This window comes from Rhinoderma darwinii, chromosome 7 (genome assembly GCF_050947455.1).
Source record: "Rhinoderma darwinii isolate aRhiDar2 chromosome 7, aRhiDar2.hap1, whole genome shotgun sequence".
NCBI lineage: Eukaryota > Metazoa > Chordata > Amphibia > Anura > Rhinodermatidae > Rhinoderma > Rhinoderma darwinii.
Genome location: NC_134693.1, coordinates 136,325,583 through 136,350,987, shown reverse-complemented (window position 1 = coordinate 136,350,987; position 25,405 = coordinate 136,325,583). Strand labels below are relative to the sequence as shown.

The window sequence follows — 25,405 nt, the reverse complement described above, 5'->3', positions numbered from 1 at the left end:
TCCGGCAGGACCCTTGGAGGGCAACAGGAATTAATCGTGCTGTCTAGCCGTGAGAAATTGTACCCACTCGGGGCTTCAAGTTCAAGTCAAGGCAGATATGATTAACCCCATCAGGGAACGGAGCGTCACAAAGGATAGGCCTAGAGCTAGGAGCTGTCGAGATAAGACTCCGCGGTCGGAAGCTTGTGGCAAGCAACATGTTAAAGGAAGAAAAACTACCGTCCGCTAACGCCACCTGCAATTATTACCTTTTATAATCCAGTTCTTTCAGGCAGAACGCCCCCTCCACCCCCCTCGCCAACCTTTTTTTTTTATTTCTCGCTTCACACCCCCCTCTCTCTATTCCTGGCTGATGAAAAGATACATAGGTAATAAGGAAGCCGATGGGAACCGGGGAAAAGTTTTTGAAGACCATTAATCAAAAAGTTGAAACCGGCCAAGTGACAGCACCATCAATAGCCGAGATCCCCCCCCCGGCGGAGTGTGACGGCTCTGGAAAGGCACTTTATTATACTTATTTATGTGTTCATTTCTACACGGCCCAAACTATGATCACAGCGTAAAACCTGTACGCGGGCGGAATGTAGGGACGGAGAAGAAGAGGCGGCCGAGAGACGGCGGATAGTTTTATGTCCCAAATAATGGTTTAATATTCATGTTGATGTTCTACTTGCAGTAATGATCTAGGATTCCCAAAAAAGAAAATGGCCAGTGTTACGAGTAACTTACTTTTATTGGATAGTAATTATACATCGAAATTCTTTAAATCCAGCAGTGTTTGGATAGGTGTCAGATTACCAGATATTCTGGACTATCAGGCATTCATAGAAGGGTAGAGGACCCTCTTTTCAGGCTCTTGGGGAATTTAATATTACATTGCGTTCCTGTGGTGGAAACCAGGGCCGGATTATTAGACTTTCTGGATTATTGGTTGCCGGATTAAAGGAATTTCACTGTATTCGTGGTCATAATACATGATACAAATCATTTATACAGATATAGAGATCACTTCACCTCCCAACGTGACCAAACTGCTGGACACGATCATAATATACCCCCCCCCCACATTGCACACTCGTCACCGCACAACATATAGGGAGAGATTTAATATAGTGAATATTGCACATTTTTGGACATCACACATACCTATGAGTGGGGAACCACCACGCCCACTAGAGCAAAGGCCTCTCTAAACAAAGATGACGGTGATATTAATGAACTACCTGGAAATGCATTAATTAGGAAACGGGCTTGTAATAGCTGGTGCCCCCCCCCCCCCCCTCTATAAACCAGAGTAGAGATCCAGTACAGCCATTTATTGCTTGGTCACCTACTAAATTCAGTGGGTGTTCTGTAATACTAAGGCCTCATTCAGTCAGGTTTAAGACCCCGAACTCCCCCAGGTGAACCGATCTTATGTCATAATAGAATCCTATGGTGATCTAAATTTGGTTCACTTGAACTACGGGAGAGACCGGGTCTTGCGGCCGTAATACATGCGCTAAAATGAGTCTGCATTACGGCCATCTGAATGAGGCCTCACGCATGCTGCAATGCTTGTACTGGAGAGAAGAGCGGATCCCCCCCAGGGTCCCACGTGATCAGCTCAGCAGTGTTGGGGGCACCGGGTTATAGGGATGGGACAACCCCTGTCCGTCCATGTAAGCAGTGTGTCCAAAGAATCTCAGCATGGATGTGTGTGCACAAGTACATAAGTGAAGTCTGATCTCTGACCACCACTGATTTCCAGAATTAAAGGGCACCATAAAGCTCATACCCTGCTCAGATTTCTGTTATGGAAAACCTAATAAAACTCCTACACATCTCCATAGTAACAGACTACAAACGCTGTGTAGTCTGATCTGGCGGTCGTATTACCATCTATATGTCCCCTATTTCTTGCTAACCTACCAAATATATGTTAGTAAGAAGGGGCAAATGGAGGTGAGTTGGTTTGTAATCTGTTATCATTTAGAAGCTGCGGTCACAAAACTACAAATTCTTTAAGACATTTTAGATGCATTGGATCAATTTAAAAAAAATGGTTATGAAAGCGGACATACCCTTATACCTATACACCCCCTTTCTATACAGCCCTAGGGGGCACATGCACAGATAATCAAGGGTAAACAAGTAGCAATCCTCCGCCCGTTCCTACAAACACGAGCGAGAAGTCGAGACATTTGCCACAGACAGAAAAATGGAGGCTAATGTATATCCGTTATTTATTGCCCATCTGCACCTCCTATAGCCGTGCTCTTACTTACTGTATGCAAAATTCAGTCCTCCCCCTCCCCCTTCACCATCTTAACATTTTTTTTCTTTTCTTCACTGAAATTGAAATTTCAGAATATATGTGTCTGCTGTAATTGTTGCTAGATTAGGTGTCAGCCTGATAAGATGTAACTAATATGTCCTTTTTCGGCAGGGCGCTGCTTCCCGCACGTAATGAATCGGAAAAGCTTCTTACCAGTCTTGGCTATTTGGTTGTAAAAACTTCACTGCGGAGATGGATTTGATAATTTCACAGGTGCCGGGGAATAACAAACCTTGGAAAGCGTTACTCCCGCTCCATCTCTCATCCGTTTTATTCACATCCCCGGCTCAGGCTACTTTGTACGTTTTAAAGGGGGCTGGTGCCAGACTCGCTCTGCCACCATTTATCTTCTCATTACTACTTTACCTGGCTCAATGGATTTCAGTATACAGAGAAGCAGGGGGAGGGGTAAAAAAAATAAAATAAAATAAAAATGTATTTTTTTTTTCTTTTATATTTTAATATAAAACATTTTTAGCAGAATAATTTCCAATTAAATACGTTCTACGAAGGTCACATTTACCAAACCAGCACAGGAAAAAAACGGACAGAGCCGTTCTGTGAGGTATTTTTCAGTTCATGAAACGGTTTCAATAGTTGATAGTTGATGGGGGGGGGGGGGGGGGAGAAAATAAAAAATAATAATAGGTCATCCAGCTTCGTTTCCTGGCTGCTCATTTCATGTACTTCTCCTGTTGCTCAGCCAATATTTTAGCAGATGATTTTGCATCGTAGAACAGTTCATTGATTTCCTCCACGTGTTCTTTTTCAATGCTGTCTTTGCCGTTGATTTTGGCGAGGAGGTTGGCGGGGGTCAGCAGCTGTACAGAGTACCTGGCAGGGCACAGACCATGGGGTATGAGCAGCAGCGGAATTGGCACAGATGGTAACTGGACTAGGATATTTATTAGAGATTACAGCACAGTTTGGTTCACCTGTCACCGTTAGGCTGGGTTCACACGACCACATTAACGTCCGTAATGGACGGACGTATTTCGGCCGGAAGACCCGGACCGAACACCGTGCAGGGAGCCGGGCTCCTTGCATCATAGTTATGTACGATGCTAGGAGTCCCTGCCTCTCCGTGGAACTACTGTCCCGTACTGAAAACATGATTACAGTACGGGACAGTTGTCCTGCAGAGAGGCAGGGACTCCTAGCGTCGTACATAACTATGATGCTAGGAGCCCGGCTCCCTGCACTGAGTTCGGTCCGGGACTTCCGGCCGAAATACGTCCGTCCATTACGGACGTAATGACCTCGTGTGAACCCAGCCTTAAAGAGTAGGAAATGGAAAACCTCCTGCATATTAAACAGCCTAATGAATGACTAAGCAAGCAAATGCAACAGAGTATTACAAAACTGGCATATACATAACACCCTAATATTAGAAGTAAAAGGTTCAACTTTAAAAAGGGGTTTAAAATAGAAGCAGTCTGATCGCTGCACATCTGGCATCGTTCTGGCTCATAGGCCAGCGGATGGCTGTAGGGGCTCATAGAAGGGGGTGCTGAGCGGTTTAAATGGACATCCACGTACCCTTATAGGACATATGGACAGGAGTTGTTTTTATCAGACAAACACTAACTCACCAATGGCAAACTTAGACAGCGGGAATGAAACGGCAGCTTCTAGAATCCGGTGCCGAGGTTTATAAAAAGGTAGGCGAGAAAGAAAAATACCATTTCAGCAGGAGCCGAGATGTTGCCGATCCTTTCCTGGAGGTAAAGGATCACTCGGCGACCTGAATATCATCAGACGTGGAGGGTAATGCACCTGTGATGTTGAGATACCTGACAGCGGACATCTATCGACCTGAGCAGTGAGGTCCAACTTGGACGTTACTCAGCCGGCCCGTCCTTTAGTGCCCTCTCCGAGATGAAAAGAATGACCGGCGGAGCTTACACATTATTTACCTTAATGTTGTCTTGGTGCCGATTTCTCCCAAGTGATTTAAAGCCTCCTCGCTAATGTTAATCCCTTCGGTCTGCGAGCGGATCTTTATAATCTGAAACGAGAGACCAAATTAGGAATCCATGTTATTCAACGGTGGTATTTAATTTACAGTCTACTTCTATTCACTTCACATGAACAGGGCCATATAGAACAGACAGATGGAAATAAGTGGAGGTCTCGCAAAGATAATACCCAAGCCTTCTCTGCCCCAAAAACCATTCATTCCTAAAAGAGCTACAGATAGATATGTATATGTATTACATTTATTTTATTTTCCTTCCAGCCAGCCCTAGCTGCAAAAATCTCCTTATCATCAGTTATTGCCGGTGGTGAGAGGTGCAATCATCAGTTATTGCCGGTGGTGAGAGGTGCAATCACCAATTCATTGCCCTCCTTACCCTGAACAGGTGAGGATAGATCTGTACCACGTCAAGAGCACCGACCCAAAACACAGTCTATAATCTATTAAAACAGAGACATGCAGCCAACAAGCATAAGAGCAATTCACATCTCGCTCCATCAAACTGTTCATGTCATTTATACTCTGATTACACTAGCATCATGGCTGACATTTATAACTAAATCAATGACCAACGTGACAGATCAGTTTTCCCGACGCATCCAAACTGATTGACCCCATTGACTTTAATGGGGTGCATAAGGGTTCAAGTATTTTTGATGGCAAGAATAGCGGTGCAGGCTGCAAGGGAATTTTCTGTTTTTTTTGGTGTTTTTTTTAACCCTCCTATTGTTGAAGAATAATAATAGGGCTTTCCAATAGGATGTTGGTTAATTAAAAAAAATAAAAATAAAATAAAGCTCCTGTACCCACTGAAATGAGCGCTGCTGCATGTAAACATTGCAGTAGTAAGGGCCATACATGCCCCATCACTACCAATCTGTGCAATGTACAGAGCACCCATACATTGCATAGAGGGGCTTTTCCTCCTACAGCCGTATCACGACCCATACATTACACAGACTGAAAGAGGGGGGCTCAAGTACGGACTTGGGTGCTACTGTAATGTTAACATGCAGCAATACTCAAATTTAGGGGGCGCAGGATATAGAATATTCTTTTTTTTGTCACCAAGATAGTTTCATTAACCTAACACTAGTTAAATTCTAATTTGTATTTATAGAACGCTAATAAAAGTCAATAAATATAATATGGGGTCTTGCGCCAAGCGGATGATCTTCCTAAAATTGCAAGAAACAGTGACAAGGTGCTGAACACAATAAGCATGGAGCTGGCACCAGGCGCCCAGTTCTCACTGCTGAGTGATAAGGGGTAGAGTCTGGATAATGGTATTGTGTGTTGTACTGCTGAGATAGCAAGTCTCATATAATACAGGTATTTTTCACTTTGGCAGCTCTGTAAACAAGATAGCAGGAGGCGCCTGCTTAAATTAAAACTGGGAATGCACAACAAGTAGACAGTGTGTGAACGCTCCAGAAACTTTACAGACAGCCACTTGAGAAATGGAGAAGAAAATGCCAGCTCCTGTAATTCATTTAGAGATCGTAACCGGAACGCTCTCGCCTTAATCATTTAAAGAGAAACGGTCTAAAGCCACTTTAATAAATATAAAAATAATAAAAAAATCGGGGAATCTCAAACTAGCAACTCCCGGAATATGTAAATATAGGAGCCAAGAAAACGCCGGAGGGCTCCGACTACCTGCAGGGCTGGAGATGATTTCACATTATCTACATACAAATGTCTAAAACTACAGAGGAAATAAAGTCCTATATATCTCACCTGCTTCATCTCCTGCGGTGTGTAGAGCATGGTGCGGATAATCATCACTCTGTCCAGGAGATCCAGAGGGATCCCGTGAGGGGAAAACACATCTTCAGTGCCCCTACAATCAATCATAGTATTATACAAATATATTGGGCTAAAATAATAACTGCAGGAACGTAAGATGATGATTTCTGTAAACCTCCTATACAATGAGAATAGTTACAACCGTCAGTACCTTATGACGCAGTTGCCTCTGTTAGTAGCAAAGATGACAATGGGGGCGAGTGACGATTCCAGGGCTCGGTGGAGATAAGTAAAACATTCGATATCCAGCATGTGAACTTCATCAATGAACAGCACTCCGGGCACCAACTCAGCAATGCCTTGGTCAATGTATTTGTTCACTACTTTGTTGATTTCACTTCTCAGTTTATCTGTGAAATAAAAAGGCAGGTTATATCCATATTGTACAAATTAGATCTTTACTATTAAAGGGGTCATCCGGCAAAAGAAAATTGGCTGCCAATCATCTAATTACCTAAAATGAGCTCAATTACTGATAAACTAGTTCTTCTATTAGGGCGCAGATTCCCTGCCTGACGAGACGGTCACGTGACCCCCGGAAATTCAGTAGATATTTTCTGCTCGATAACGCTGCGACACAGGCCCACGTGCCTGAACAGTTTCCTCCTCCCTCGTGTCGGAGTGTCATTGAACCACATGACCGCTAGAGGACTGGTATTGTGACGGTGCATAAGAAGTCAGACCCCCTCCTTTTACCGTGAAGTCTCTGCCATCTTATTTCCCCACACACGCATTGTACCAGTTGGCGGGGTTGGGTTTACAGGAGCTAAAGGAAAAGGGGTTGACGGGACTTGCAGTTTTCAGGGCGCGCTAAAACTCCAAGTCCCATCCAACACCCGGAAGCTTGTAAGCGGTGATACCATTACAACGGGATGAGATAACGCTAAAATATTTTTGGGGAATTGAAGTGTGCATGTGGCAATGTATAAAAGGCGTTAAAACTTATTTGTGGGCGTTTATTTTTTTGTGGTCCCCGGATAACCCCTTTAAAGTCCATGAAAGAGCAATTCTATGTACCTGTGATTTCTGTTTTCTTTGGCTTCATCAGCTGACCCATCATAGACAGAATGTCTTGTCCTCCCTTTAAAATAATATAAAATGTAAACATCAACAAGATCTAGTGATGTGCTGTAAAGCAATGGGAAAGAATTTGCAGCATGTATGTTGCCCTAGTTGAATTCTATATACTACTTACAAGTTGCTATTCAATTATTACATTTTTGCCAGTTTCCAAAAAAGTTTAAAGGGCCATCAAACCTAAACTCAACAGCTTATAAAGGTGTAGTGTTATTGCATAAGCTGCTAATACAATTCACATATGTATAAAGAGGTTTCATGAGGTTCTCAAAACTGAAGACCTTTTTCTGCACCTCCCGTTAGTAAATCTATTCAAGAATACCAGATAACATTTACCTGCACAGCAAGAATAGATAAGATGTACTTTAGATTTAGCTCAGGGCTCTATGGTGACATCTAGTGGCAGCAATACCAAAATGTTTTTGTTATCTCCCTGCACCCCCCTGTTTTGTGTGTACAACCAATTATGCAATTTACCCTCCCATAAAACAACTTTTTTACTGCCTGGACCAGTTAAATTTATGGCGCAGACTGTAAAAACGGTCCCCTATAAAGCAGTCCCAGAGAAGGAAATGCTACAGTGACAACACCTACATCTCCTGAACATTTACCATCTCATTAAGGAGGTTGCGCTCTTAATTTACCTGAGGCCTTGCATTGGCCACATCCAGGTCATGCAATGTGACGTCCTGAATCACTTCTTTCTTCTTGTGGACATCACCCTTTGGCAAGGGCACGTACTCCTCAGCTTCAAGGTCAAACTCTGTGGCATAGGTGTCACACCTGCCCTGTCTCTGTGGTGGGGACAGAATCTGGGTTAGTGAAAGGGAAGCAGGTGTGCTGTGCGGGCGGCTGCCAAAACCATGACTGACAGGCTGTTGATAGCGAGCAAACGGGACTTACGTCCCAATTTTAGCTTTGATGAAAGCTTTAAACAAAAGGGAACTTTCCAGCAGAGTTTCTTGAAGTTTATATCAAAACCTCCAACCAGCAAAAATGTCCTATATTTTGCAAATACTTTGGTCTGATCACTAAAGACTTAAAAAGCCGTTTCTGGAATACAGATGGAAGGACGTTATTACGGTTTATGAAGTCTATACATTTCCTGGTGTTTGAGTTCTCAGAAGCATTTAAAGGAACAGTGTTACCACAAAAATGTTTTTAATATGTTAAAGATGTTAGTGCTTTATTAAAAACGTTTGGATTAATTTGTGTGTTACTTTTTCTTATTTTTACACTTTTTCTTCCCTATGGAAGCTGCCATTTTTTTTTCCATTTCTGTATGTGTCGATTAACGACACATACAGACATGGAATACGGCAGCTCCAGTCCCAATTTTGCAGCATAAAGCAATGTGGTTGATTTACCACATGCAATGCTGCAATTTTGGGAATGGCTCCATCTAGTGACCAGCAATGGGAAATATTATAAATTAGAATCCAATTTATAATATTTCCTGACTCGTGAAAAAAAAATAAAAAAAATTAGAACAATGTTTAATCACCTATACACTAATTGTTTAACTAAAAAAAAAACAAAAAAAAAAAAACATGTTTTGCTGGCAACACATTCCCTTTAAGGAAACTGTAGACAGTCCAAGAAATCTAGATACAGTGTAGAGGATTCAAGAGACTTACCTTTACTGCACCGCTGTTGGCTTCAATGTATATGACATCCCCAACTTCAACCCGCTCCTTCTGTAAACTTTCATAGATGCTTGGATCCAGCTTAAAAAAAATAAAAAAAAAAATATAAGAAATGATAGGACAAGATTATCAGCATACACAAAATAAAAGTGAGAGAGAATCAAGACCTAGACAGTTGCACTTTCATATTCAGCCCCAGCACGCAAAGTTGGTTACCAGCCAAAAGTAAAAAAAAAATTTTTTTTTGTTAAAACGTTTCCACTTCGTTTCACTGTATTAGTTATTTGGAAACAGTCAGCAAGCCTCTCCTGACCAAACTTATTAAAGATTTATTATTTTTAAATTCAGTTATGGTTCGGCCTTTATTTAGTGCTTGGCGATCAAAATAATGTACTGTGGATGAAAGTCAGATCTTCGGATCTCCAAGTCTGCAGTCAGAATTCATAGTCACTGAATGGAAACTGTACAAACATTACAGTGAATGGAAGGTTTCAGACGAATGACTCATGGGTAGAAAATAAAAGGTGGATGCCCACGGCCCCTTCATTTTAACAATCAGCAAGTGTCAGAGGGTACAGACCTCTACCAGCGATATCTTTTGACATGTTTTGAGGTGAACCTTCCCAATCAGCGAATAAAATGCCACACACACACCTTTAACTGTTTGGTCCCTTTGGCAGTTTTCAGGCCTATAATAACATGGCTGATTGTTTTGCCATAGCCCCCCATTGGATTCTCGGTCTCACACGGCGTTAATTCGGTCACCTCTCCTTCATATACTTCCTTTGTTTCACGGATTCTTAGACCTGTATAAAAGCACAGGAAATCTTAGGATTTACAGGAAGAAAAACACAAAACAAAAAACAGGTCATTGAATTTATCATCCGCAGTGAAACAAGCGATATTACCCTGGTGATCTAACGAGGCAGAGCTGCAGTATAAAGTATGGTGAGGGATCAAAGCAGGCAGAGTCGGTAGATATCAGACAAGCTAAGACACCTATAGACAATGCAGCCAAGCTGTATTCTAAGACCACAGAAGAGTCCTAGCTATGTGGTTTGCCGAAAAATATCATGTAGCCGAATCAGGACCGTGAGAAAGAGTATATGGGGGTGGGGACTCTATATATATATATATATATATATATATATATATAGATAGTAGAATTGGTCTACAGTTTTACATTGCTTTGACCATTCTTGATTAAGCGATTACACATCAGTTGTTCCAGGTTTTATAAAATGAACCACAGCGTACACTCCAGGCACTCGCAGAGTTAATATGCCCATTTTTATGCCTTAATCGGACCGCTGGCTTATTTAACGAGTTTAGACAAACACGATAACGAGACCTGGACACGATGCCATCTGAGTTACGACTGCTGTAAAATTTCTGAGGCTAAATAAGATCGCGGGCCGGCCTCCAATAGACAATTCATTTCGAGCACATGAAAGAGGTTTAAATCATTGGCAAAAACAATTTTCTGTTGCCCTTGTAAAGGAGAAGAAAAAATAACTCAGACTCCAGCTAAAAGAATAATCCATGCGTGAAGTAGAGAAATGTAGATTTGTTCAGCATTAGGAAAGACACAAATTCCTCCTCCACATCGATCAAACATCACCGGCCGCTCCGTTTTTCACTTTTATTATAAATCCTCCAGGGCACATACTTGTCGGGTAAACTGCGCAGCGAAATCAGATTAGGGAAAATCTCCAATAATGAATAGAAGCGGGCGGTCATAAAGGAGAACAGATGGCGCAACGCACAGAAAAGAACGAGAAGCAAGAGAACGCCATGTAATATTCACTGCTGCTGATTTGACAATACCTTAATCTATAATGATCTCTACCATCATCTATACCATACTATAAATTCTGGCAGTCCGGCATTTGTTTCCATTGTAGCGGAGCAGCACCCCATGCTTTACAGTGCAACTCTGCTTGTATAGATTGGCTGCTGTTGCACAAGCAGTTTACTAGGAAGTCCGTACACGGAGAGCAGATAAAAGTGTGGATTTTGCTGTTGCAGTAGCATAAAGGTTTCCAATGCTTTACAATTTATTGATTGTTATGTTTCACTAGTGTGAGAAAAAGTTAGAGAAAGAGAGGTAGCGAGCGAGCGACAGGCAGCGAGCGAGCGACAGGCAGCGACAGGCAGGGAGGCAGCGACAGGCAGGGAGGCAGCGACAGGCAGCGACAGGCAGGGAGCGAGCGTCAGGCAGGGAGGCAGCGAGCGAGCGACAGGCAGGGAGGCAGCGAGCGAGCGACAGGCAGGGAGGCAGCGAGCGAGCGACAGGCAGGGAGGCAGCGAGCGAGCGACAGGCAGGGAGGCAGCGAGCGAGCGACAGGCAGGGAGGCAGCGAGCGAGCGACAGGCAGCGAGCGAGCAATCATTTATAAATACTGTATGTATATACGCCCTGTATTTATGGCTTTAATAGAAGCTCATGATGTAACCGAGTCCCAACACAATGTTGACGTGAGGGCTGTCTAATAGAGAACGCTGTAGTTGATAGTATCTCAGAACATCCTCATGTCATTGTTTGTATTATGTAATCCCATCCATAATCCACAATATTCGTTTTGCAAACCTCTTTAAATACCGGGGCAGCCACAAACCTTGTCATAGCGAGTCAACAAGTCTAATTTAAGGCCTTTACTGGATTTGCAATGACTTGAGCAGCAGAAACATCTGCAATTAAATATGTTCCAGATTCTGCCAGCAGTGAAGGTGCTGCTGGAATTAGACGTTTAATTTACGCAGGGTGAAAGAATCCTATTAAGATCTCCTTCCTAATCCCAATCCATGGATGAAATTGAAAATTCCACAAAAGAATCCCCCCAGTCTTTCAGTAAATCCAATATTTGTTTAGAACCTTCCCGTGTGCTGACATTTAAAGAATGTTCCCCGGTAACAAAAGCTCCGGCTGTTAGCGATGATTTAACTCTCAGACGGTTATCTCGGGGGAATGACAACGGGGATGACACAGGTTTCATCTGTTGGTTCAAATTTCCAAATCCCTGACAGGCAACTTCATCACATCAAGGAAATATTGCAGACGCTTCTCTTTTCATTTCTGCTCGAGGTTTCTCCCTCTTTGCCTCTGACTAGACAGGAATTTAAAGACCAGATAATGTTGACTGTCCCTTCATTGCAAAAAAAATAAATAAATTATATCTAAAAAATCAATACAAGGTCAAGCTTTATTTGACTCTGGGATTAAAAAGGAGATTTGTCTCCTCTGCTGCTGGACTCACGACTCGGAAAAACGATCGCCCGCTATTTAAATAATAGAGGCGGCCTGGTGATCTTCTTCGATCGGAGTGTCCACGCGACGCCTTTTTTTGCACCTCATTGCCTTTCGTTTTTTGAGAAGTCTTTTTTTTTTTTTTTTTTCTTTAACAGAGAATCCCGGCTACTGTCAACATCCTTCCGGCAGATAGAGATTTTTGTGATACTGAAATTCCATCGTCTGGATTAACCCCTTAATGACCAAGCCTTTTTGCTCGTTCACGACCAAGCGCTATTTTTCTTTTTTTTCCCCGTCGCATTTCTAAGAGTCATAACTTTTTCATTTTCCAGTCGACATATCCGTAGGAGGGCTTGTTTTTTGCAGAACGAGCACCATTTTTGGGTGTGCATGGTATATTGACAAGCTTATTAACTTTTTTTTGGGAGGCAACTTAAAAACAAACCAGCTATTCCAGCGTTGTTGTTCGAGGTTTCAATTTACGCCGTTCGCTATGCGGTGTAAATAACAGGTTACCTTTATTCTATGGGTCTGTACGATTGTGGCGATACTAAATATGTATAGGTTTTTCTTATGTTTTACTACGTTTGCACAAAAAAAGCAATCACGTAGCGGGCGTGCCGATGAGGTGACAGAGGGAGCTCCCTTCCGCTCTCAAACACCTTAGGTGCCGCAGTCGATATTGACCGCGGCATCTAAGGGTTTAAACTTCCGGAATCCGAGTGCTGTTCGATTCCGGCAGGAGCCTAGCTGTGTATAGAACAACCCCTGATCTAGTGGGTACAGTGGCATTGCCCACGAGATACGAGTATCTGTCACGATGCGGGAACTAGCATTCGCTTGTGACAATATATCCGTCGCTAGTCGTTAAGGGGTTAAATTATCTTTATTTGCAAATACAATATAAAGCATTTACATAAATGTGCTTTTAAGAAGGGACCCGGATCATAAAGCCGATCCTTTAATAGTGGAGCAGCGTTATAAGAGGAGCGGCTGACATCAGTCACACATATGAATAGAAATAACAGGGGGACCCCTGACTCGTCTGGTGGTCAGGGGACCCCCATCCTGGGGATAGGTGCAGACTCGCAGGTTTCAGACTATTCAGTCTGTAATGAGAATAACTCTTTAATGCTGGGGGGGGGGGGGGGTAACTTCACGTAGGCTATGATTTTAGTCTAGACACTCGTCACTATCAGGAAATCCCAAAGTCTCATGGATACAGGATCATTGGCCAACTGCAAGCAGCAATTCTAGTTCTTCAGAATTTTATTTTTTTAAATCCAGATTCTAGTAGTCGACGTCCAAACACGCATTGCTCGATCTTCCATGTTCAAGCACACGCCGCACTACAATAATGGTTCTGGTGAAACGGTCATTGATTTGCATGGTCTGTAGATTTTCTGAATTTCCGGAGAACTATAGAGCCCTTATATATTTTTTTAGTGAGAAAGAATACAAAAACACAGCGACGTAAGAAGGATGTGAACAGTTCACAACATTCATGGCACTTTGGTGAGGCAGGAGTGCTCCACAATTGGAAAATGAAATAGCAGAAATATATCATGAGGAGGAAGTCCACTTTAATGTAAAACAGAACAATAATGCAAGAGGATGAGCCGTTCTATTTTGAAGAATCAGTGGTGAGATCACAGCCGTCACCAATGTGATCTCACCTGAACCCGTGACATATCAGAAGATCATATTCACCAGATTACCCCTTTAAAGACCCCGCTACACGGGGGTATTTGTCACTTACCGATCGCTCTTCGGAAATTCTCCATTAACACTTCAGTTTTCTTAATCTCTGTTGAATAGACTTCACTCCCAACCATGGGGCAGAAAGGAACTTTACTGCCCAACTCCTGAGCGATGGCTAGAGCCAAAGCAGTCTGAAAAAATCATGTATTTATTACTAAAGATTATATCATACATATAAAGGTCTCCTAATAATTATGGAAAACTGGTAACCGTACGAAACTTGCTTTACAGTGGATCTGTCAGCATAAAAACGGAAAAAAAAAAACAATGAAAACAAGGATAAACTTTTTTGTTTTTGGCATAGGAGTGGGTGTCTCAGGACACAAGGGGGCTTCAATCAGAGCTTTAAAACTCAAAATGCTATAAAAGTTTGATCAGTGGGAATCTGATTGCACAGAACTGTCCAAATTTGAAGACCAGGGCTGCCTATTGCAGTCCCGTGCCAGAAACTGGTGCCAGATTATCACAATGGCTGGTCTATCAGATAAAGTAATTATATTGTGCAGCAGAAATTGCATTTCTGTTATTCTGTCATTTTCTTAATTTCACATATAATTAGCTATAATTGAAACAAAAATGCCCCCTAGTGGTGAAGCAAATATTAGGTCTAAAAAAAATAATTCTTGCATGAGATTCAGCAACTACACTTGAATAAAGAATATTTTAAAGGGGTTGCTTTAGCACAAACATTGATATTATATCACTAGGACCCCCTTTCCAACCCCTCTGATCACTAAAACGGAGTGGCAGCAGCGATAGAGCACAGCGCCACCTCCACCCTTTCTCCAGAAGCCGCATGGTCGGCCCATCACATTAAACAGCCATCAATGTGGCCTGCCATAAAACCCCAGTCCCAGCAGTCAGACCCCCATTGCTGGCATATCCTAGTGATACAACCCTTTAGCCATAATAGGAGAAAAAATTGATCTCCGTTGCAGAATGAGAAGTCAGGTGGTTCACAGCAAGTTATACCCCCAGTTCCCTAAATATTGAATTCATTAAGATATGGGTGAAAGGAGGAACGTCTCAGCACACCAGGGGCACTGCCAGCTGCTGTACTTGTCGGGAACGTTCCGATTTTCATGCTGAACATTTTCCATAGTTAAATAGGATGCAGGTGAAATCCAAGTTACCTTGCCAGTTCCAGGAGGTCCAGCGAGCAGCACGGCTCTGCCAGCCATTTTCTTGCTTTTAATTAACTCTACTATGACGCCGCATGCCTGCCATTTAAAGAGAAATAAAACTTTATAACAATTGACGGAGCAGAATAAGTGGACTAAAAATGGGAACATTGAGAAACAGTCCGGCAGCAATTACATTTTATTCCCACCCCCAAATACAAAGAAAACCTGTTTATTTGAATATTGTAACCCAGCTTCTGGCCATCATATTGCTTGCAAAAATTACATTAGACTCCTGAGGCAAGAAGCAGTGGGCAGCAGTTACTTGGTGCCCAGCAATAGCTTTAAATGAGGAGGGGGGGGGGGTACTCTGTGTTGGAGGGGGGGGATAGATGGCTGGTAAACAACTGAGAACAAGAAGTAGCCCGGAGAACCTCGGAGACCACAGCGGATCACCCAGGACGATGTAGCTCGGCTGTTGTCACCGAGTGCATGCATGGACTGTTGCTAAGCAACTGCGCAGAAAACTTCAGTAGATCTCTTATTCTGCACTGGCTTCAGACAGAACATTTCAGAGAAGAATTCACCTTTAAAAATAATTCAGAAAACCGAAATCCGAAAACCTATTTCAAGAATACGTTATTCTAATCAACTTTGAATTGAAATCTTTATTGTTCGTGCTCTTGTAAATGGATTTGATGACCTTGGAGCGACACCGCAATCTCCCTCCCATCTGACCGGCCACAGATTTACACGCAGTGACAAGGAATACGGTTCAACTATGTGCGCGGGGTAAGAACAGAACGAGCTTGTGCGGCTTTGATCCTGCAGTTTCTCCGTCTATAAATAAAAGCACCAATCACCGGTTCACGGCGCGTTTTCTGCTGACATCAGATAACCTCTCGGCTCAGCCCGCATGGACGAGACTTGTCAGAGGACTTTCCAAGTTGTGCGCTGCTTCACTGCCAGTGTTCGCGCACATCTGAGAAACGGCACACGAAATGAAAACCAGGCCGCATAGACTGGCTCGACGAGGACAGAAAAATCCATCCGACACATGTGGAGCAAAACGTAGCATTTGACAAACAAGTTAACTTGTTCAATGATGGAAAAGTTTATAGTCTGGCGTTTCAAGTATAATGCAGGGGAGGAAAAATGTGCAAACCAGGAGGATTGGCAGTGAAATGTGGGAGCCGGTGGGTTATTTTAAGAACAGGGACAAACCATCGCGGCTGCAGGTGAATGGTACGGCATAAACTGTATGATTTGCGTTTTCCTTGATTGGAAGTGTGGGACCTTTATCCCTTCTTTCAGTTGTCTGCCAATAGAAGTCAATGACATGGGTTGCAAGACAGTCATGGTCACGCTACATTGACGATTCACTTCTTTGCTGTGATGTGCAAAGAAACATGGGGAGAGAAGGGGAAAACAGTGGACCTCAGCAACCAGACTTTTGGAAATTAACCTCTACTTTCGACTTCTGGGACCCCGCCAATCCCAGGAACTATGGGGCAGAAGTCCCTTAGTCCTGCTGTGTTGCAACGCAGATCCATTCAAGAAACGGGCTGTGTTGTAGTCTGCCGATAACGAGTGCCCGGGAGCGCCGCTGTGCAGGTAAAAACTTTGAAGGCGCCGCAGAACTCAACTAGCTCTGCCACCTTCATTCTGAGGATCGGGGGGGGGGGTCCTGGCAGTCAGATCCTCACTGATCAACAAGTGATGGCACATCCTGGATATAACCACTTATAATGGTGGGAAAACCCCTTTAAATGAAGTGCCAGATGCCAAATTTCTAGTTGCACTGGCTGCCTGGGATTTGTCCAGTCCTAATCACAATCAAGTTGAGTCACACATTGTATATTTCCATGGCTATGACTGCTGAAAAGCTTCGGATGTTAACCCCTTAGAGACCACCAATACGCCTTTTAACAGCGTCACTAAGGGGCCTTAGGCTAGGCCGTCGCCTTTTCACGGCGGCCTAGTGCAAGTCCTGCACGGGTGTCCCGTGCAGGCTGGAGCCAGGGCTCCTGCTCCAACGATCGAAGTTTATTTCGATCGTGGCCGTTTAACATGTTAAATGCTGCGGTCAATAGCGACCGCTGCATTTAACTTGTTTACAGGGGGAGGGAGCTCCCTCTCTCACCCATCGGTGACCCACAAATGCAATTGTGGGCCTCCGATGGGGTGCCATGGCAGCCGGGGGCCTGATAAAAGCCTCCAGGTCTGCCCTGGACATATGCCTATTAGGACGTGCCGGAGGCAGGTCCTAATAGATTGCCTGTCAGATTTACACTGACAGTATACCAACGCATTATAGCAGCGATCTAAAGATCGCATAGCAAAGTCCTCTAGTGGGACAAAAAAAAAAAATAAGTAATAAATGTGAACTAAAAATTAATAAAAATTACAGTAAAAACAAAAAAAAAAAAACTTTTACCATAAAAAGTGGACTTAGTAAAAGTGTAAAAAATAAAAAGTACACGTATATGGTATCGCTGCGACCGCAATGACAAATACAGTTAATATGTTAGGTGAACACCGTAAAAAAAAAAAAATGCAAAAAACTATGGAGAAATTGCTATTTTTTCCATTGCCCCCCCCCAAAAAAAGTCAGCATAAAATTTAATCAATAAGTTCCATGTACCCCAAAACAGTACCAATCAAAACTACATCTAGTCCCACAAAAACAAGCCCAAAAAATCACTACATTGACGGAAAAATAAAAAAAATTACGGCTCTTGGAAAGAGACGATGCAAAAACAAACAACTTTAGTTCAAAAGTTGTAAAACAAAAAAACGCTACATATGTGGTATCGTCGTCATCGTACCGACCCATAGAATAAACGTAACGTGTTATTTACGCCGCACAGTGAACGGCGTCAATTTAAAAAGCATAGAACAATGGCGGAATTTCAGGGGGTTTTTTTCTACCCCCCCTCCCCCCCCAAAAAAAACGTAATCAAAAACGGTGCCATTAAAAACGAAAACTAATCCCGCAAAAAAAAACAAAAAAACAATTCCTCCTTCAGCTATGCCTACGGAAAATAAAAATAAAGTTATAGCTCTTTGGGCTTATTCAGACGACCGCGATATACGGCCGTGCAACGAGCGTGATTTTCACGCTCCTCGCACGGACCTATATTAGTCTATGGGGCCGTGCAGACTGTCCGTGAATTTCAAGCATCACGCACCCATTGAAGTCAATGGGTGCGTGAAAATCACTCGCAGCACTTCCGTGGGACGCGCAACAGCAGTCAAAAGTATGAATGAAAACAGAAAAGCACCACGTGCTTTTCTGTTTACAAACATCCAAACAGAGTGTCATAATGATGGCGGCTGCGCGAAAACCACGCAGCCGCGCATCATGACGACAGACGGAGCTGTCAAGTGCCTTTTGCGCGCGCAAAATGCACACGCTCGTGTGAATCTGGCCTTTGAATGAGACTATAGAAAAACAGAAAAAAATAGCTTGGTCATTAGGACCTAAAATAGGTTGGTCACTAAGGGGTTAAAGGTGCATCAATGTGTCCTTGACGTGGGGGGGGGGGGGTTGACATTTTATTTTATTTTTTTTTAAAGACCGCACCCCTAAAGCGGTCACCCATTGCTGGCTATGTGTATATGTCATCTACCACGAACGCCCTCCTTTTAATAGATCTCTTTAAAGTATTAAAGGGGTTTTCCCACAAACCACATGTATTCACAGGATAAGGGAAACACGTGATTGCTGGGTGTCCGACCGCCGGCTCAGCACATGCACTCCATTCTCATAGAGAACTTCGGGGGACTTCCGCACATATGTATCCCTTTATCCTATGGATAGGGGATACAGGTTTCCTGGGAAATAGATCTAAAATAGATCTAACTTTCCAAAACGAATAGCTTTTCTAAGCGGCTTATCACCTGTCTGAAGAAGGGATCGGCAGGTTGGAAACCAATATCCCCGATCCTTCGTTCCCATGACACGTCGTTATGGGGGAGGGTTGGGACAGCCCCATACACAAATGAAAATCAGCCGAACACATCCGACTATCTAATGTGAATGAGCACTTTCAATTGTATTACCTGTAGGATTCCCATAAAACCAGATCGAAGAGCTGCGTCTACAGATACCGCAAAGAAAGTGCCAAGGAAATGTAGAACTATTTTGTTTCTGCAGAAGCCGCTACTGGATCTGGGTTTACAGGAATCCTAAAAGGTAAAACAAGTTACCTAGATCTCCTGAGCACCCTCCCCACGCCGCCGTGGTCCTCCTGAGCACCCTCCCCACGCCGCCGTGGTCCTCCTGATGTGTCTGCATTGATCTAGTCCCTATGTAAGTCCATGCTGCTCCTGGACCGCAGTAAATCTGTGGCAGACCTGTGTGTAGTTCCCACGTGTTTTGTGGCCAAACATGCAGATCACTCATCACTGAAAGGTTGTTCTGCAGGCACATAAAGCGTCATCAGCCCCTATGGATAGAGTTTGAAAGGCAAATATCCCCCAAAAGATGAAATGGATATTCCCATCTAGGACATTTATGGCAAATCCACAAAACAGGACATAAATTTCTGATAGAGCTGGGACCCGCACCTATCTCTAGAACGGGGCCCCTTGACCCCCGGCCGCTGACTGATCACGTGGCCAAGTTTTCACACAGAGTTTCTTGCTGCGGTAACCGCGGCAAAAATCTGCAAAAATTTACTCCTATTGATTTTAATGGGAGGTGGAAGCGACAAGCCCGTTTTTCAGTCTCAAAAACCCCATTGAAATCAATGGAAGACGGAAATAACAATTTTTTTACCGCAATTTTTGACACTTTTTTTTTTTTAACAAAAAAATGCTTGCGGTTATTCGCTTTGTCTGTTGAAGAAATAGGTAAAAAAAAACAAAAAAAAACGCTATTAAAACGCAACAAAAAACGCATGTGTGGTGCAAAACCACTTCAAAAAAACCGGAGCTGATTTTTCCAGGCAGAATTTTATTCCTGCAAAAACTCAGTGTGAACATACCCGTAAGGCTATGTTCACACGGAGATTTTTGCAGGCGGAATTTCTGCCTCAAAATTCCATTTGGAAGTTTGCGGCAGATTTTCCTCTCCCTGCACGCCGATTTTTGCCCACGGCCATCGAGTACCGCGGGCATAAAATGCTGCGAAATACGCTTTCTCTGCCTCCCATTGATGTCAATGGGAGGTCAGAGGCGTAAACGCCCGAAGATAGGCCATGTCCCTTCTTTCTCCCGCAAGACGGTTTTACCGCTCGCGGGAGAAAGACGCCTCCGCCACCCATTGAAATCAACGGGAGGCATTTTAGGGCCGTTTTTGACGAGTTTTCGGCGTGGTTTCCACGTCAAAAAACTCCATATGAACATAGCCTAAGGGAGCTCTGGAAACAGAGTAGCAAAATGCGCTTGGCGGTTTCCAGGAAAACCCGGCCACCTCACCAGCAATAGGTAAGATGGGGATCAGGGGGCTCCGTTCTAGAGATAGGTGCGGGTCCCAGATCTATCAGACATTTATGGCACATCCTGTGGATTTGCCATAAAACGTCAGAGATGGGAAAATCCCTTTAATCAATAAAAAGTTCTGCAACTTTCTTAGGCCCCATGCACACAACCGTAAAACGGTTTGCAATTACGGACCCGCCCGGTTCTATTGGCCGCGGACATCTTTCCGTATCGCTACAGATAGGTGTCCGTGCCATGAATTATGGAGTATGTCCTACTTTTCATTTTTTACGGGCCGTGCTCCCATACTTTGTATGGGAGCACGGCCTTAAAACGCAGCCCGCGGTTGTGTGCATGAGGCCTGATAGTCTTTCGTGTTTCAATTCGTCAAAATTTTCACAATCCCGTCTTGACGTCAATGAATGGAATTAGTCTTTACTGAACCGACACAGGAGAGCGGACAGGCCAGAACTGCCTAGACTGGATATAACTGTAGCAAAGTCCCAGCTGTGACAGGGATTTAGGTCTACAAGTGCTTTTTTTAGGCAAATAAATAAGGCCACACGTTTCCATTCACTGACAGCAAGTAGTGCTCTTAAAAATGGCTGCCATTTAAACGCAAAGTATATCAGAAAGTCGCAGCACTTTTCATTATACAATTATTAAGCTTTATTGCGCTCAGCTGGCTGAGCATGCTGGGATTTGTTGTTCCTCTACACCGTCAGCTCTAACCTTTTAATGAATCTTAAAATTAAAGTCAAAGCCCTAAAAGCGGGTCCTGTGCGACTATACCTCACCTCACGGGCATTCTCCTGACCAACCAGCCCCGCGGCCGCCTGCTTGGCCATCCCGCTCTCATCCAAGCCGAGGCCTTTGACATGGCTGTGAGCGGCGATGCGCTGAGTCTTCGTGGTGCTTTTCACCTCCTCGATCTTCATGGTGCTGGAAATAGGACGACTGCCGGTGCTGGAGCGGGTGTCTGGTCTGTATTTGCCGGCTGCTGCCTCTTCCTCCAAACGTAAGCGGGAATCTCAGGCTCTACAGCGGGTTACCATGCGGTTACCAAGGCCGCAGGAAGCAACGCCTACTGCCCTGAAAAGCTGCTGTCTGATTGGCTGCTAGGGTCAGGTTCCGCATGTGGATTGGTAAATTGAAGTGTCAATCTATGGTTAGACGGTAACTTCCGCTTGCGTTGCTAGAGAGGCTTCCACGGGCCTTAGCAACGTGGTCTGCAGGATACAACGGTTTCTATACAACCGATGTCACAACACCCCCTCCTCACACGGTTGTCTCTAGGCCTATGTTAACTATACGTATAATAAATATATAATAATACAATATAAAACTTCTTATACAAAGAAACCCTACACTGAAAATAATATATAGTTATGAATAAAAATAAATGATAGTTACCATTTCACAGACAAAATGAGAGCTATAATAGTGCAACTACGCCACTTTTCTGTCATAAATACATGGGAGAAGAAAAAATGGCGTTCGACGCCAGCACTACGACACATACGACAAGTCTTCGTTATGTCAAGGAAAAACAGGTGTGGCCTTCAAGGCGCCCAACAGACTCCATTGACTTATTATCGGGGCCGTCAGGTTCAACTGAAGTATCCTCCGTCATTTTGACAGAAAAATAGCGCTGCACAATATTTTTATTGCGAGAGTCCGTTGCGTGAAACTCACTGCATGTCCTATATTGGTGCATTTTCACGCACCTACGCTCCCATTGAAGTCAAGGGGTGCGTGAAAACCACGCACAGCACACGGATGCACATCTGCACACCAATTCCATTGAAAAAAAAGTGCTTTGCGAGTGAGTGAAAAACACATGCCACTCGCAAAGCACACAGATGCAATAACGCAACGCACACGGAGCAGATTTATGCGTTTTTTTTTTACATGCATAAATCTGTCACGCTCGTGGGAATGTAGCTTAAAGAGGCTCTGTCACCAGATTTTGCAGCCCCTATCTGCTATTGCAGCAGATCGGCGCTGCAATGTAGATTACAGTAACGTTTTTATTTAAAAAAAAACGAGCATTTTTGGCCAAGTTATGACCATTTTTGTAGTTATGCAAATGAGGCTTGCAAAAGTCCAAGTGGGCGTGTTTAAAAGTAAAAGTCCAAGTGGGCGTGTATTATGTGCGTACATCGGGGCGTGTATTATGTGCGTACATCGGGGCGTTTTTAATACTTTTACTAGCTGGGCGCTCTGAAGAGAAGTAACATCCTCTTCTCTTCAGAACGCCCAGCTTCTGACAGTGCAGACACAGCCGTGTTCTCGAGAGATCACGCTGTGACGTCACTCACAGGTCCTGCATCGTGTCGGCCACATCGGCACCAGAGGCTACAGTTGATTCTGCAGCAGCATCAGCATTTGCAGGTAAGTAGCTACATCGACTTACCTGCAAACGCCGATGCTGCTGCAGAATCATCTGTAGCCTCTGGTGCCGACACGATGCAGGACCTGTGAGTGACGTCACAGCGTGATCTCTCGAGAACACGCTGTGTCTGCACTGCCAGAAGCTGGGCGTTCTGAAGAGAAGTGGATGATACTTCTCATCAGAACGCCCAGCTAGTAAAAGTATTAAAAACGCCCCGATGTACGCACATAATACACGCCCAGTTGGACTTTTACTTTTAAACACACCCACTTGGACTTTTGCAAGCCTCATTTGCATAACTACAAAAATGGTCATAACTTGGCCAAAAATGCTCATTTTTTAAAAATAAAAACGTTACTGTAATCTACATTGCAGCGCCGATCTGCTGCAATAGCAGATAGGGGTTGCAAAATCTGGTGACAGAGCCTCTTTAAGGTTCTGTTCACATCTGTGTCGGAGGCTTCATTCAGATCCCCTGTCTCCGATTCCTTCAGATTTGACGGACACTACAACGAAGACCGATGGAACCCATTATAAGTCACTGGGATTTGTCTAGCACTGGTGGTATCCATTGTCCAATGAATCAGTCGTGGTTTCCATCATAAACGGAAACCACGACACAAATATCAACAGAGCCTTAGATTTATTAAAGGGTAACTAAACATTCAACAAACTTCTGACATGTCATAGTGACATGTCAGATATTTGTATTAGTGGGGGGTCCAAGACCCCCACCAATCACGAAAACGAAGCGGCAGAAGCGCTTGTGTGAGTGCTGAGCCTCTTTGTTTCTGTTCAGCTCTTTCCGGAGAGCCGATGTAGCGGTGTACGGGCTCATAGACTTTCTATTGAGCCCGTACACCGCTACATACATCGATTTCTCTAAAAAAGTCGAACAGAAACTATGTACACCTTTGAAAAATGTTTTTTAAAAATAAAAAATGTATATCAGTGTGATTGGTGCAACTTTGTAATTACATTTTATTCAAAATAATTTTTACTTTTTGAGATACAGCTGCTTTGTATCCTGTTTACAGAGCAGCTGTATCTAGCACTGAATCCTGTATCCATCAGGTCCACGGAACTGACTGCTTCAGTGACAGCGGTTCCTGCGTGTCAGAAACATGCAGGACCGCTGTCACTGAACCCGTCAGTGCCGCTGACCTGACGGATACAGTTTTCAGCGCGAGATACAGCTGCTCTGTATACAGGATACAAAGCAGCTGTATCTCAAAAAGTAAAAATTATTTTTCATAAAATATGAATACAAAGTCGCACCAATCACACTGATATACATTTTTATTTAATAAAAAACCAAACAAGTTTTCAAAGGTGTACATAGCCTTTAAACTTGTCTCTCTAGGCACATCCTAGCATTTGGTAAGGTGCGCTGTACTCGTGAACAGATGTGCACTGTTTTCTCCTGTATGTCCTCTGGATAAGTAGGGTCCCAGTGGTGAGCCCCCCACCTACAATACCTAACATAGGGGTGTATTCTCACATGCTTATTGTCTCCAATTACCGTGAAGCAAAACTACATATGTTTTACTGCAAATTACTACAGTTCTGCGGTTTTGCTCCATGTCTGCATGGCTTGTTGTAACACATGGTTATACATGTTTACCTGTACAAGATATGTGGGCAAATACCCCATTACAAAACTGCAGTAATTTACAGTAAAACGCCTGCGGTTATGTCGTGCGGTAATTGGAGCTATTCGGCACATGAGAATGCACCCTTTATGTCTGAAGACCTGCAGTTCACACACGACAAACTCTGCTATGCTGGTAGTTCATGTCACTGGATCCACGGTTGGACCGGGACTTGGGGCCATAATAAGGTTGCAAAAATGCACCCATTTTACGTTTGTCTAAAACTGGCCTTATGGTGATTATTCTGCATTCTTAAAAATATACAAACTTCTCCCCGTTCCTGCAGTCCTTTATAGTCCTGGACCGACTCCGGTGTCAGGACGTTGTTTGCGGCAGCGCCCGAGAGTAAAGAGCACTACAACAATGGGGAGAGGTGAATGTCTGCACGTGAGGTCTGAGATCTATATTAAAGGGGGTCTGGGGTCTGTATTAAGGGGTGTCTGGAGTCTGTATTTCTTTAGGGCATCTGGTTTTTAGTCTGTAGAGGGTCTGTACTTATTAAAAACTGGGGTTCTGTATTATTAGTGCCCATCACACAGTATAATGCCCCCATAGTGGCCTCCACACAGTATAATGCCTCATAGCAGCGCCGCACACAGTATAAAGCCCTATAGTGCCCATCACACAGTATAAAACCTCATAGCTGTCCCACAATGTATAATGCCCCCCCATATCTGCCCCCACACAGTATAATGCCCCAATATCTGCCCACAGAGTATAATGCCCCCATATCTGCCCCCACTGTTAAGGATCTGCCAGGCACAGCTTCTGTATCCACGCCCATAGGTAATAAGTCTGCACCTGCTTCTATGTCTGTGAGACTGACTCCATCTTCCACCACTCAGGATGGCAGGCTTAGGAGTGGGAGAGCCTATTACAGCCTGGCCAGACGGAGCTAGCTCCCGCCCTCTGTCTATTTATACCTGCCTTTCCTGTTCCTCCTTGCTTGTGATTCTCTGGTTTTATTTCCTGG

The 25,405-nt window shown here is 43.7% G+C and overlaps 1 protein-coding gene across 1 annotated transcript; it reads right to left on the bottom strand.

Moving 5' to 3' along the window:
- Positions 1 to 748: 748 nt before the first annotated feature.
- Positions 749 to 21,473, bottom strand: RUVBL1 (RuvB like AAA ATPase 1). The gene is made up of 11 exons (XM_075831785.1): positions 21,183 to 21,473; positions 14,971 to 15,057; positions 13,836 to 13,968; positions 9,482 to 9,633; positions 8,819 to 8,908; positions 7,826 to 7,975; positions 7,122 to 7,185; positions 6,256 to 6,454; positions 6,036 to 6,138; positions 4,234 to 4,325; positions 749 to 3,151 (listed from the first exon to the last, which is right to left on the bottom strand). The coding sequence occupies exons 1-11, from the start codon at positions 21,321 to 21,323 to the stop codon at positions 2,992 to 2,994; spliced, it is 1,371 nt and encodes a 456-aa protein (XP_075687900.1). The 5' UTR covers positions 21,324 to 21,473; the 3' UTR covers positions 749 to 2,991.
- Positions 21,474 to 25,405: the final 3,932 nt, after the last annotated feature.

Excerpts from the sequence above, each read along its gene's own strand:
- RUVBL1 (XM_075831785.1), bottom strand. The coding sequence starts at position 21,323 with ATGAAGATCGAGGAGGTGAAAAGCACCACGAAGACTCAGCGCATCGCC. Across the intron at positions 6,455-7,121 it reads AAAGAAAACAGAAATCACAG|ATAAACTGAGAAGTGAAATC; the intron begins GTACATAGAATT and ends TTTATTTCACAG. Across the intron at positions 6,139-6,255 it reads AGAGGCAACTGCGTCATAAG|GGGCACTGAAGATGTGTTTT; the intron begins GTACTGACGGTT and ends GATTGATTGTAG.